At 42.5% G+C, this 14,566-nt stretch overlaps 1 protein-coding gene across 2 annotated transcripts in view; it reads left to right on the top strand.

The window, feature by feature from the left end:
* CREB3L3 (cAMP responsive element binding protein 3 like 3) overlaps positions 1 to 14,566 on the top strand; it is a 73,748-nt gene that overhangs the window by 17,360 nt on the left and 41,822 nt on the right. The window contains exons 2-5 of one of the 2 annotated variants that reach the window (XM_075864313.1): positions 6,450 to 6,578; positions 6,669 to 6,903; positions 13,188 to 13,303; positions 13,420 to 13,551. In XM_075864313.1, the coding sequence (XP_075720428.1) occupies positions 6,450 to 6,578; positions 6,669 to 6,903; positions 13,188 to 13,303; positions 13,420 to 13,551 (612 nt within the window). The remainder of the gene's footprint in view (positions 1 to 6,449; positions 6,579 to 6,668; positions 6,904 to 13,187; positions 13,304 to 13,419; positions 13,552 to 14,566) is intronic. The other variant, XM_075864321.1, reaches the window with a different exon arrangement.

Below are 14,566 nucleotides of genomic sequence, written 5' to 3'. Positions count from 1 at the left end.
CCTATTCTAGTGACCTGCGCCAAATTAGCTTAATAATAGATTTTTAGTGTCTGAGGTGTCTTAGTATAGTTGAAAAATGATGGGATGGAAAATTAAGACTCGTCATTTACCCTGGTGGTAATAGCTAATGACGGGATGTTCTCATAACATAACTATGATGCTAGGAGCCCAGCTCCCTGCAGTGTGTTCGGTCCGGGATTAGCGGCCGAAATACGTTCCATCCATTACGGACGTAATGTGCTCGTGTGAATCCAGCCTTAGAGTGAGGTAGTAATTGGGAAACAACGGTTACAGATGGAGATTAAATGGATTTCTAGGCTGGATATGGTTGCACCAAAGGGCCTAAATGAGCAATTGCACTTTGTTTGCTTCATCTAAACCTCACCCCCTTCCCTCCCCTCTCGCACTATATATGGGAAATTATACCTCCCTATTACAAAGAATCAACTATTCAGTGCCTAATACATGTAAATACAGGGCGACCATTCATAGGTATTGTCAGCCCTAGTGTCGTAACTACCGCTGTAGCAGCCATAGCGGCTGCTACAGGGCCCGTGGCATGTGCGGTAGCGACACCACATTCAATAATGTCTGAGTCCTTCGGACAATGATTCTATTGAACACTATGACAGAGCAGGGAGGTATCTCCCTGCTCTGCCATAGGCTACTGTATACAGTGGCGTAGCTCTAGGGGCTGGGTCCCTAAGCCTTGGGCGCCCACAGGACCTCCGTAGCCACATAGCGCTGACCGCGCTGGTCCCGCTTCCTGAATGCTGGAGCAACGGCTCCTTGCTTCAGCATTCACTCTGCCGTGAGCGGCTCGGCGCAGGCAGGCGCCATGTTGGGACATCATCGCGCCTGTCTGCGCCGAGTCACTCACAGCATAGACCGGAGGAGAAGGATCCTCAACCCGTCGTGGGAACGGGGATAGGTAAGTAATTATGTTATTATTTTTCTATTAGGCACTATGGGGCATTATACTGGGTAGGGAAGGGTGGCTGATATGGTGGCAGCTATAGGAGCATTTTACTATATGAGGGGCATTATACTGTATGGGCGCATTATACTGTGGGGGCATTATACTGTGGGGAAAGCTATGGGGGGCATTATACTGTATGGGCGGCATTATACTGTGGGGGCATTATACTGTGGGGGTGCAGCTATGGGGAGCATTATACTGTATGGGGGGCATTATACTGTGGGGACAGCTATGGATGGCATTATACTGTGGGGGCAGCTATGGGGGGCATTATATTGTGGGGGCAGCTATGGGGGGCATTATACTGTGGGGGTGGCTATGAGGGCATTATACTATGGGGGCATTATACTGTGGGGGCAGCTATGTGGGGAATTTTATTGTGTGGGGCATTATACTGTGGGGGCATCTAAGGGGGTATTATACTGTGGGGCAGCTATGAGGTGACATTATACTGTGGGGTCAGCTATGGTTGGCATTATACTGAGGGGACAGCTATGGGGGGCATTATACTGTGGGAGCAGCTATGAGGGGGCATTGTACTGTGTGGGGCATTAACTGTGGGGGCAGCTATGGAGGTAATTATACTGTGTGGGCCAGCTATGGGGCATTATGCTGTATGGGGGAATTTGTTTGTGCATTGTACTGCATGGGGGCATCGGTGTGGGCATTATACTGTATGGGGGCATCTCTGTGGGCATTATACTGTATGGGGCATCTGTGTGGGCAATATACTGTATGGGGCATCTGTGTGGGCATTTTACTGTATGGAGGCACTATGGGCCAGTATATTGTATGGGGGCATTATACTGTATGGTGGCAGCTATTGGGGCATTATACTGTGTGGGGGGCACTATGGGAGCATGATACTGTGTGGGCTGAATCTGGTGTTTATGCGCGTGGATTGGCTGGGATTATAGGCGTGGCTTAAAATAAAGAAAAATGCTGCTGTGCGCCGCTTCAATTGTCCCTCTTTATGATACTTGAAAGTATAGCACTGTCTACAGGGGGGGTTGTATAGCACTGTCTACAGGGGGCTATATAGCACTGTCTACAGAGGGGGCTGTATGGCACTGCCTACAGGGGGCACTGTATAGCACTGTCTAAAGGGGGGTGTATGGCAATGTCTACAGGGGGGCTATATGGCACTGTCTACAGTTGGCGCTGTATAGCACTGTCTACAGGGGGCGCTGTATAGCACTGTCTACAGGGGGCGCTGTATAGCACTGTCTACAGGGGGCTGTATAGCACTGTCTACAGGGGGCGCTGTATAGCATTGTCTACAGGGGGCGCTGTATAGCACTGTCTACAGGGGGCGCTGTATAGCACTGTCTACAGGGAGCTGTATAGCACTGTCTATAGGGGGGCAGTATAGCACTGTCTGCAGGGGGCACTGTATAGCATTGTCTACAGTGGGCGCTGTATAGCACTGTATACAGGAGGGGGCTGTATGGCGCTATCTACTGGGGGCGCTGTATAGCACTGTCTACAGGGGGCGCTGTATAGCACTGTCTACAGGGGGCTGTATAGCACTGTCTACAGGGGGCGCTGTATAGCATTGTCTACAGGGGGCGCTGTATAGCACTGTCTACAGGGGGCGCTGTATAGCACTGTCTACAGGGAGCTGTATAGCACTGTCTATAGGGGGGCAGTATAGCACTGTCTGCAGGGGGCACTGTATAGCATTGTCTACAGTGGGCGCTGTATAGCACTGTATACAGGAGGGGGCTGTATGGCGCTATCTACTGGGGGGGCTGTATAGCACTGTCTACAGGAGGGGGCTGTATGGCACTATTTACAGGGGGCACTATCCACAAGGACGGGCTGTGTGTGGCAGCCAGGGGAGAGGGGCCCAGTCAAAAGTTTGCTATGGAGCCTAATGTTTCCTAGTTACGCCCCTGGTCAGCCCATTTCACCTACAACCTGCTTTTTTTTTTTACTTGGGGCGTTATCATGCAGGGCGTATTCTTGCGGTTTATACAAGGTATGTGCTGTTTAACGTGTAGGGAGTGTTCTTGCAGTTTATACAAAGTATGCCCTGTCTATTAATACAACAAACGCCTCCTGCCTTGTAGTTGAATACAGCTAGAGATTTATCTATGGTATGCACACGGCTGTGTATATACATTGGACCAGCAGTAGACCACTGGCACAAATTAATCCCTACTAGAGATGAGCAAATTTTCCGCAATTAATTATTCTATCAAACTGGCCGTCAGATTTATTCGGTTTGAATAAATTTAGTGCAAATTGAAAGTGTCCCTATTGCTCTGAAAAGTCGTGTATGGCACTCTGAACTTATATTGTTGAAGAAGATCTGTGAATGATGCAATGAAGTAGCAGCATTTCCTTATTGGGATATTTATAGTGGCTATGACTCATATGACTGCACTGATTCATCAGTGACTCACACCTGTACCCCTCATGATTGGCTGTGCTAATGGGAGGGCTGCTTGCAAGGCATTATGGGGGAAGCCCTCTGGGCCAAAGCCCATGCTAGTGTGATCCTTCTTCTCTGTCTTCTTGGTTACTTCTGATTTGCAAAATGGCGGCCGCCATTTTGAGAAAATTGTGCGGGACGAATCCCAAAAGTTTCGGACTTGCTAAAATCCAAAACTTTGAGAAATTCATGCAAATTTGTTTTGTGTAGAATCAATTCGCTCGACTCTAATTCCTACATATACCCAATAGGCACTGTACCCTTGCATTGATCTATGGTGTGGGACTTTTTTAATTAACACGCACTCATCCTCGGTCTATGTGCTGGAGGAAAGATGAGTGTTGATTACTACTAATATGAGATTAGGATGTGCTAGACCCTGTCACTTCTGTATATTTCATTATTTCTCCTAACGGGGCTACCAGCCAATCAAATTAGCTTGTAATGACTGGTGAGCGTCGATATGGTGGCGCATTCCCTATTATACACCAGTGTCGCTGTGAACCTGTCCCCTAACGTAAAACACAGGACGCCAAGGATTTCCAGTCAATGGACACTCTTATCTTATGCGATACGTCAGGACGGAGTGCAGAGTTTTGGGATTAGATGTGAAATAGGAAGGAGTATCATCGTTTGATGCCAAACTCCAAACACCAAAAGGTACCATGTGCCTACTACTTTTGGAACGCCTTTTGTACACCTAACCAGCCCAGTTCCACTGTACTGGACTGGCTCTGATGTTTGTGATGTTCTACCCTTCAACTCACCTGATAAATCCTGCAGAGAACATGGGAGGGATCGCATTGGGAGCGCTTTAGGGATATCTTTAGGCTGTAACTAGTGTAGGTGCAGGCTACGGACAAGGGTCCCTCCTTTCAGAGCAGCTGTTCCTTACAGGTATTAGAGACTGTATCCTCTACTAATAACAGGGTTAACTAGGGGCAGTAGAGACCTTCCTGTCGATGTACTACTGATATGACTAACTGAGCATTAACCTTTACTTTGATGCTTATATTGTAGGAACCTAACTGGTAAGATCATTACAATTTATTGATTGCACATATTACTTTGCGGCTGGGGCAACATTGATTGTACCAGTGATATATTGCTGTGAGGAATATAACTGGGATCCTTGGCAGTGATCTTTGTCTCCTCAGTGAGTAGCCACTCTTGGTGACTACATATTATTTGTTAAACCGTTGTTTGTCATATGTGCCCAATTATTTTTATGAGATATTGGTAAAAGTTGTTTTTTATCTGTCACTTACGCTGATCCTGTACATTTATCCACATTAAATCACATTTGCCATGTGAATGGCCATTTAAGGTCAGCTAATATCTTATACATTGTGATATATGCATTGTATATTATTATATTAAATCTTGATGTTTTAGGCCAGGTTTGTTTTTTGTAGCTCTTTTAGGATTGACTTTATGTAGCACTACAGATAGTTGGGATAACAGATTACACAAAATAGATATAACATCCAGTTAAGAAAGAAAGAAGTATTCAATAAAATGTGTAGGATGTATGATTATTATAATTTGTGCAGTGTAAAAGGGTTGGCATCAACCTAATTTTTCTTCATTGCAAAACTGCTTCAGTGTGGAGGAAGGGCACCATAGCAAAATGAAAACGGGCATCTATCCAAATGTTGAGAAATATGCAATTCATATAACACAACTACCTCTGTAAGAATATTTCAAATGGATCTTCTGTACATTCCAGTTTCTACAATGGTCAAAAAGAACAGAAAACGGCTACAAAGACTGTCTCTCGCTGTGCAGGATTCAGCCTATTTATTGGTTTCAATGTGAAATGTGTAATGCCTATTTTCCATGTAGTGGTGCTGCAGAGGAATTAAACGCTTGATTGTGCCTGAGAGTCATAACTTTTTTTTTTTTGTTCGTTGAGCAGAGTGAGGGCTTATTTTTTGCGGGACGAGCTATGGTTTTTATTGGTAAAATTTATTGGTACATACAACTTTTTGGTCACTTTTTATTAAATTTTTTTAAACGCGCTAAGGTGACCAAAAAACAGCAATTCTGGTGTTCTAATTTTAGTTTTCTTTGGGGCGTTCACCATGCGAGTTAAATAATATTATATTGAAATAGTTCAGGCTTTTACAGACGCGGCAATATTAATTTTGTTTATTTTTTACATTACTAGGAAACATGGGTGAAGGTTTTTTTTTAACCTATAATATATTTTTTGTACACTACTGAAGACTTTATTTAACAATTTTTAACTTTCTTTATTAGTCCCTCTAGGGGACTTGAACTAGCGATCATTGGATCGCTGGTACAATACACTGCAATACTAATGTATCACAGTGTATTGTCATTTTTACGGGTTCCTGTTAATCCATATAGGCCGCGCTTAACAAGGGAAGAAAGAAGGCAGACCTGGGGGCCTTTATTTCAACCATAGGCACCACGCAGTCACATCGTGGGGGGGCAGATGGGCTTGTCAGAGGGGGCTGCCCCCTCTTTGGAATGGCTTAGATGCCACATTCGCTATTGACCGCGGCATCTTAGTGGTTAAATGCCAGGATCAGAGCGATCTCTGTTACTGGCTATTAGGCTGGATTCACACAAGGTCATTACGTCCGTAATTGACGGACGGATTTCGGCCGCAAGTCCCGGACCGAACACAGTGCAGGGAGCTGGGCTCCTAGCATCATACTTATGTACAATGCTAGGAGTCCCTGCCTCTCTGTGGAATTACTGTCCCGTACTGAAAACATGGGGGACAGTTGTCCTGCAGTGAGGAAGCGACTCCTAGCATCGTACATAAGTATGATGCTAGGAGCCCGGCTCTCTGCACTGTGTTCGGATCGGGACTTGCGGCCGAAATACGTCCGTCAATTACGGACGTAATGACCTCGTGTGAATCCAGCCTTAGTGCGAGGTGTCAGCTGTAATACACAGCTGACATCCGCAACAGCAAACAATAAGACATGAAATTCTTTTTCAAATTTCAAGACATTCATCTTACCTATGTCCCTCAATAAAGTTCTTTCATATACACAGGATGCCAATGTATTCAATCAAGCTGGTGTGCAGAGTTTGGAGCTTCTAGATTTACTGTTTGATTGCCAAGATGGTATTCTTCGACATGAATGTTCATCTGCGCAGCCCTTTTGGACATCTGAAACAAACGTTAGTATTTAAGGAAATAATTTATCAATGCAGTATTGTTTTTTGTTTTTCTCTTTTTTTTTTGTTATCATTTTTTATCTTTTGATGCAGAGCTCTACCAATGAAGATGAAGCACTTTTGTCTTTTCTGCTGGCACCCAATGATTCCTCCTCTGACTCAAATCTCTGGTCACCTGCTGCTAGTGATAGTGGTCTTTCAGAAGACAACCACTCAGATCAACAGGATAGTCCTGTCCAGTACCACTATGCAGACTCTTGCCATATGATGCATAATCAGAGGGATTTCCAAGAACCTAATGTGTCTATTGATCTGGGTGAACCTGCAGGTATTGTGTGCAGAGTAAAAGTGGAGGTTAAAAAAAAATTATATAAAAATAATAATATATAATAACAATAATAGCTTTGCTGTATTGTATTTGAAATGGGAATGTATTTAAATAATTATTTTACAATATATGAGTTGATTTAATTTGATTTAGTTTAAAAATAGAAGGGGCAATATTTTAAAGGGTCTGTTTTATTATATCAGACATAAACAATGTAAGTCCTGGCAAAAACGGAAAAAGATATGCTCACAGGATATGCCATAAATGTCAGATAGATGCGGGTCCCACCTCTGGGACCCGCACCTATCTCTAGAACATGGCCCCCTAAACCCCATTCTACCTTTCTGTGTTCCCACTGACTCCCGTGATTTCCGACCATGTAAGAAGAAAACAGCGTAGCTCGCTAAACTACGCAGTTTCTGTAACTCCCATAGAAATTAATGGTAGTTACGGAAACAACGCTTGTGGGTATGGGCTGAACAAAAGACAAGAACAGCGCTACATAGGGCGGGGGTTGTTGACAACACAATATTAGTGATAATAATAGTTGTCAAGGCTCACCTTATCGTGTTGTGCTAATATGTAGGAACAACACTATGTTTAGGCTTGTAAGGGTGTTGGGCTGCTGCCGGTGCCAAAATCCCCTCTGCGAATGGTGCCCACTAACGCTGGGGGATTGCAATTTTTATCCAAAATATGACTAGCCAGGAAACCTATCCCAGTGCTGGAAAAAAAACCAGCGCCAGACAAGTGTTTTTTTTCCAGCATTGTGACATGTTTTCCTGGCTGGTCTTATTTTTTATTAAAAAAAACACTTGACATTGTGTGAAGGAGATCGGGGGGTTTTTACTACTTTTACTAGCTGGGCGTTCTGACGAGAAGTATCATCCACTTCTCTTCAGAACGCCCAGCTTCTGGCAGTGCAGACACACAGCGTGTTCTCGAGAGATCACGCTGTGACGTCACTCACTTCCTGCCCCAGGTCCTGCATCGTGTCGGCCACATCGGCACCAGAGGCTACAGTTGATTCTGCAGCAGCATCAGCGTTTGCAGGTAAGTAGCTACATCGACTTACCTGCAAACGCCGATGCTGCTGCAGAATCAACTGTAGCCTCTGGTGCCGATGTGTCCTCGCTCGTCCGACACGATGCAGGACCTTGGGCAGGAAGTGAGTGACGTCACAGCGTGATCTCTCGAGAACACGCTGTGTGTCTGCACTGCCAGAAGCTGGGCGTTCTGAAGAGAAGTGGATGATACTTCTCGTCAGAACTCCCAGCTAGTAAAAGTAGTAAAAACGCCCCGATGTACGCACATAATACACGCCCAGTTGGACTTTTACTTTAAACACGCCCACTTGGACTTTTGCAAGCCTCATTTGCATAAATACAAAAATGGTCATAACTTGGCCAAAAATGCTCGTTTTTTAAAAATAAAAACGTTACTGTAATCTACATTGCAGCGCCTATCTGCTGCAATAGCAGATAGGGGTTGCAAAATCTGGTGACAGAGCCTCTTTAAAGAGGCTCTGTCACCAGATTATAAGTGGCCTATCTCCTACATAATCTGATTGGCGCTGTAATGTAGATAACAACAGTGGTTTTTATTTTGAAAAACAATAAATTTTGAGCAAGTTATGCACAATTTTAGATTTATTCTAATCAGTTTCTTAATAGACAACTGGGCGTGTTTTTACATTTTTACCAACTGGTAGTTGTAAAGACAAGTGTATGACGCTGACCAATACACTTCTCTCCATTCATTTTTAGCAGTACTCGAAACACAGCGTGATCTCGCGAGATCACGCTGTGCTGTCACATACTCCCACACTAACTTTACCGAAGTGTCTTGAGAGTGAATAGACATCGCTTTCAGCCAGGATGCGATGTCTATTCACACTCCCGACACTTCGGTAAAGTTTCTGTGGGACTTACTCACACAGCACAGCGTGATCTCGCGAGATCACGTGTGCTGTCATTCACAGAAACTTTACCGACGTATCGGAAGTGTGACTAGACATCGCATCCTGACTGAAAACTATATCTATTCACTCTGAAGACACTTCGGTAAATTTAATGTGGGAATATGTGACAGCACAGCTTGATCTCGCGAGATCACGCTGTGTTGCGAGTACTGCTAAAAATGAATGGAGAGAAGTGTATGACGCTGATTGGTCTGCGTCATACACTTCTCTTTACAACGCCCACTTGGTAAAAAAGTAAAAACACACCCAGTGGTCTATTAAGAAACAAATTAGCATAAATCTAAAATTGTGCATAACTTGCTCAAAATTGATCGTTTTTCAAAATAAAAACCACGGTTGTTACCTACATTACAGTGCCGAACCCATTATATAGGAGATAGGGCATTTATAATCTGGTGACAGAGCCTCTTTAACAGGATTCCACATACACATACTATACATGCCATACTGTTTGCATACATTTGCCCTATGTTTGAACACTATCTCTAAGAGCATACTAAACCAAAGATTATAAAATGATATCCAACAATGGTCCAAATAAAATAATACTACAGAGTACAAACACTTATCTTTTACTACAAACTGATAAGTATGAGCCGTACCAGCAAAGCTACTCTTCTCTCATCCGCCTCAGGAAAACAGCAAAACAATGCATAGTAGTTACTTATTTGCTTGACAAAGCACGAGGTCCTGGTTTTTCTGCATACACCTGGCTATCTGATGATAAAATGCCTTCATTTGGTATTCCCAGAATCAACATTTATCACCTATGCACAGGAGTCCGGAAACCCTGGTCCCTCCCAACTGCGGTTGAGCCTGTCACTCTATTCAATGTCTATGAGACTGATGGAAACAGTCTAGGGATTAGTTTCATAAACCCTACCCTTCAGGGTTAGCCCCACAGAAAAAAGTCACACACCGTAAGGTCAGGTGAACATGGAGGCCACAACCCTTTGCTCACTGTATGTTCATCTGCGAATGCTGCATGAACTCTTGATAGGAACGTGTGCCACATATGGCAAGTCGCCCTGCCTTGTTAAAAGAAACAATACAATGCTCTATATCAGTTAATTGTGCATAGGTAGAAGATGTCCATGTACACTACTGCATTCACATTTTCATCAAAGAATATTGGGCCCACAAACAGTCCAAAGACAGTTTTGATGAATGAGTTTCTATAAGTATTATCCTGTTCAGACCAAAAAAGTGAAACAGGGTTCTGTTTTTTATGGCCCACCATGTACAAGTACATCTGTCAGAACAGCACACATTGCCAACCCAGCAGTTTGAGTAAAGGGGGTCTTACACTGGACGATTATCGGGCAGACGAGCGTTCATAGAACGCTCGTTGCCGATAATTGCCCTGTGTAAACAGGGGAATGATAAGCAGATGAACGAACAAACGCTCGATCATCTGCTGGCCGTATCATTTTAAAAAAGTGAAATATTATCGTTGTCGGCAGCACATCTCCCTGTGTAAACAGGGAGACGCGCTGCCGACATGATAATAATGTATGGGGACGAGCGATCGGAGTAACGACCGTTCGTCCCCATCCATAGCTCCATGTGACAGGAGCAAATGAGTGCCGATCAACGATGTCTCGTTGATCGGCGCTCGCTGCATCGGCCACTTGTTAGCTAATTATAGTTCTCCTGCTATCTGTCAAATGCTTACACCTTGGAGATATACTAAGCAAAGTTCTTCTCAGATACAGTAATACATTAGACACTACATTTTATGAGCAGAGAAGCGACGAGCTTGCATTTATTGATGCTATAGTCATACTGTATATCTCTTTTGTTAGAACATATGGTAGTGATGCAGATATAAACAAACCCTATACAGAAATACAATTCTAAAGGCAGAGCATGTGCTGTATTTATAAAACAGTACTTGAATAATACAATGAATAATACAATTTGAATGACTATAAAAAATCTGTATTCCTAATCCAAAAGGCAATATTGTGTGCATAGAAATGCTGCTATTTTCATTTCTTTTCCTTTTACTGAATAACTTGCCTTTTGTGGAGTCTGTTTTCAGATGTTACAAAAAAACAGATGAACTTTTGAACTGGTAATAATTTTATTTAACAACTTGTAAGGATAAGTATGAGAGCATGTACATCACCAATTTAAATTAACCCCTTAGTGACCAGCCTATTTTAGGCCTTAATGACCAAGCAATTTTTTTTCCGTTTTTCCATCGTCACAATCAAAGAGCTCTAACTTTTTTTTTATTTTTCCATCGACATAGCTGTATGTGGATTTTTTAATGGTACCATTTTGTTTTGTTTTTTACCATGTTCACCTTACAGTTTAAATTACATGTTAACTTTATTGTTTGGGTCATTATGATCACGGCAGTACCATATGTTTGTATTTTTATTCCTTTTTTACACTTTAATGGAAATAATGGTTTTATTCATGTCATTTTTTACAATACACCTTTATTAATAATTTTCATTTAACATTAATTACGTATTTTAACAGTCCCACTAGGGGACTTCACTTTGTTAGGCTCCCTGCTGCCATGGCACCCTATCGGAGGCCCGCGATCACATTTGCGAGCCGCCGTAGGGTGACAGAGGGAGCCCACTCCCTCTGTAAACCACTAAACCACTATTGACCGCAGCATTTAAGGTGTTACATAGTTAGTATGATTGAAAAAAGACATATGTCCATCTAGTTCAAACAAGGGATGGGAAAAAGGGGAGGGATGAAACGAAAATTCTACACATTCACATAGAAACTGATATTTTTTTGTTCTAGGAAATTATCTAAGCTTTCTTTAGAGCCATCTACTGTCCCTGCTGTGACCAGCTCCTGCGGTAGACTATTCCATAGATTCACAGTTCTCACAGTAAAGAAGGCTTGTCGCCTCTGCAGATTGAATCTTTTTTTCACCAGATGGAGGGAGTGCCCCCTTGTCTTTTGAGTTTTTTTTACATGGAACAGGTTTTCACTATATTTCTTGTATGGGCCATTCATATATTTATATAAGTTAATCATGCCCCCCCCCCCCCCCCAATCGTCTTTTTTCAAGGCTAAATATGTTTAATTCTTTTAATCTTTCCGCATAACTTAGATTCTCCATGCCCCTTATTAGTTTAGTTGCTCTTCTTTGTATTTTTTCCAACTCCAGGGCATCCTTTCTATGAACTGGAGCCCAGAACTAAATTGCACATTGTAGATGAGGCCTCACTAATGCTTTGTAAAGTGGTACTATTATATACCTGGGTAAAATGACTGCAATATAAGGAAACTCTAATATCGTTAGAGCAGGAGCCCGGCTGTCATCAGCCTGCATGGGACACCCGTACAGGACTTAGACTAGGCTGCCGTGAAAAGTCGTATAGGTGGTCACTAAGAGGTTAAGTAAACTTACCTAGTTATAGGAATTCTATCTTGCAATCCATGAAGGGATGTAGTGGGTTTATGTGTGTATGCGTACATGCACATTGTGAATATGGTGCCATATTGTCTTGTGTATGTATGAACAGCCTAAGACACCCCCTGATATTAGAGGGGCTGGGTTGGGGGGTTTCATGATCAGTTCCCGTCTCTATTATGCAATTAAAGCAAATGGAGGTCACCATGTCAGTTTGTTGTCCTTTATTCATCAACATTACACCAAGCCTCAACTGAAGCCTTTCTCAAGCTGCTTTAGAAAGGCTTCAGTTCAGACCAAAACATTGCTATTAACATTTGATCTTGAGCTTTCTATCACTTCCATAAAAATGTAACTTGGCTTTCCCTGGCAATACCAGCTGGACTGCTGGGGAAGAGGTACCTTAAATATAAAAGAGTATCCGGCACACCAATATAGAAAAAAAGGTATTTTTTTATTTTGTTTTTGTTTCTAATGCCAGTGGCAGAGTGCGACATTTCGGTCTAGGTGACCTTCATCAGGCACTGAGCCGTGCTGGGCAACTGAATTGACGAGCGCTAGTGGTGCTGATAGCGGCTGGCCGCTGTATCATGGCGCTATCAGCACCACTAGCGCTCGTCAATTCAGTTGCCCAGCACGGCTCAGTGCCTGATGAAGGTCACCTAGACCGAAACGTTACACTCTGCCACTGGCATTAGAAACAAAAACAAAATAAAAAAATACCTTTTTTTCTATATTGGTGTGCCGGATACTCTTTTATATTTATGTTTGGGTTGGGCCCCTATCCGTGCAAAACCTCACCCTTCCACGTATCTGGTGCTATCTGAACCTTTACACAAAAGGGGAAGAGGTACCAGCAGTGGGATAGGTGAGTAGATAGATTAGATTAACCTTGATTATTTTCTTTTTTAGACTTGTGGACTGGGGAGCTTTGTACTGAGGATAATATGAAAATTCAGTCTCAGGGCAGAGATACCTCATATCCCATGACTGTAAAAGAACTTTTGCTATCAAATAACTTTGACTTGGTAAGATATACATTGCTATCTATCCAAATGCTTATTTGCTATACTAAAATGTTATGTTATTTACTATTAAATGCTCTGAACATATCTTTCTTGCAATGGTTATTTTCTCTGAAAAGCAGCAGAACACTAGCTTACCATCAAATTGTCGGAATTCTGGGATTTGTGGTGAATTAGTTCTGACTGAAGATGAAAAGAAACTTCTTTCAAAGGAAGGAGTAATGTTGCCTACCCAACTACCACTCACAAAGGTAACATCATGATCTTTATCAGTGTTAACATAATGAAAAGCAAGTAATGTTTTGAACAGTAGCCAATGATTGCTCTCTTAACCATGGGAATGTTGATATATATGTGGCCAGGCACTACGATCTTAATACACAGGACATTGTGATAGGGTTGTTGCTTATTAAACATTGCACATATTAGTATATTTATTGTAATAAATTTTTAAAAAAAACTTTAAGGTCATAACTTATCAGACTGACACTGTAGTCCGTGATTGAAGGACAATAGACAAAGGGGGTGAAATCACCAAACACACAAAGACAGTTCTTTCATTCTATGATTAGCTGAGCCAGGGGCGTAGCAATAGGGGGTGCAGAGGTATCAGTCCCACCTGGGATCTGATGCCTGTGGGGGCCCAAAGCTTTTCTGTCACATAAGAAGGCACCATTATTATAATGGAGGTGGTTGTTACAGATTTTGCGTTGTGGCCCAGAAGCTTCAAGTTATGTCCCTGGACTGAGCAGTGATAAGCGTTCCTCTCAAGACAATCTAAAATCCTTCACATAGTGATAATTTTTGCATTATTGTGGCCCTGTATTTTTACATTATTATCATTTACAGTAGAGGGTACATTTTCATACTGACTGTAAGAGGATGTAGGTACATCGTAGACCACTACTAATTGTCCTTAAAATGTTTCTGTAATTTAGGGGTACACAGTAATTAAAGGGCCCCATAGCAAAAGTCAGAATGGCTCTACAGAGAGCTCTAGCAAATGTATTACACCTTGACTACTGTTAACCCCTTCCCCCTGCTTGCATTCTGGGTCCTAATGTCCAAGCCATTTTTTAAATTTTTCCATTGTCACATTCGAAGAGCTATAACTTTTTTTTATTTTTGCGTCGACATAGCTGCATAAGGTCTTGTTTTTTGCGGGACGACTTGTAGTTTTTATTGGTACCATTTGAGAGTAAATGCGACTTTTGATCACTTTTTATCACATTTTTTTTAAGTCAGGATTAACAGAAAACAGCAATT

Source organism: Rhinoderma darwinii, chromosome 1 (genome assembly GCF_050947455.1).
Source record: "Rhinoderma darwinii isolate aRhiDar2 chromosome 1, aRhiDar2.hap1, whole genome shotgun sequence".
NCBI lineage: Eukaryota > Metazoa > Chordata > Amphibia > Anura > Rhinodermatidae > Rhinoderma > Rhinoderma darwinii.
The sequence above is the reverse complement of the archived record's forward strand: the minus strand, read 5'-3'. Positions and strand labels throughout refer to the sequence as shown.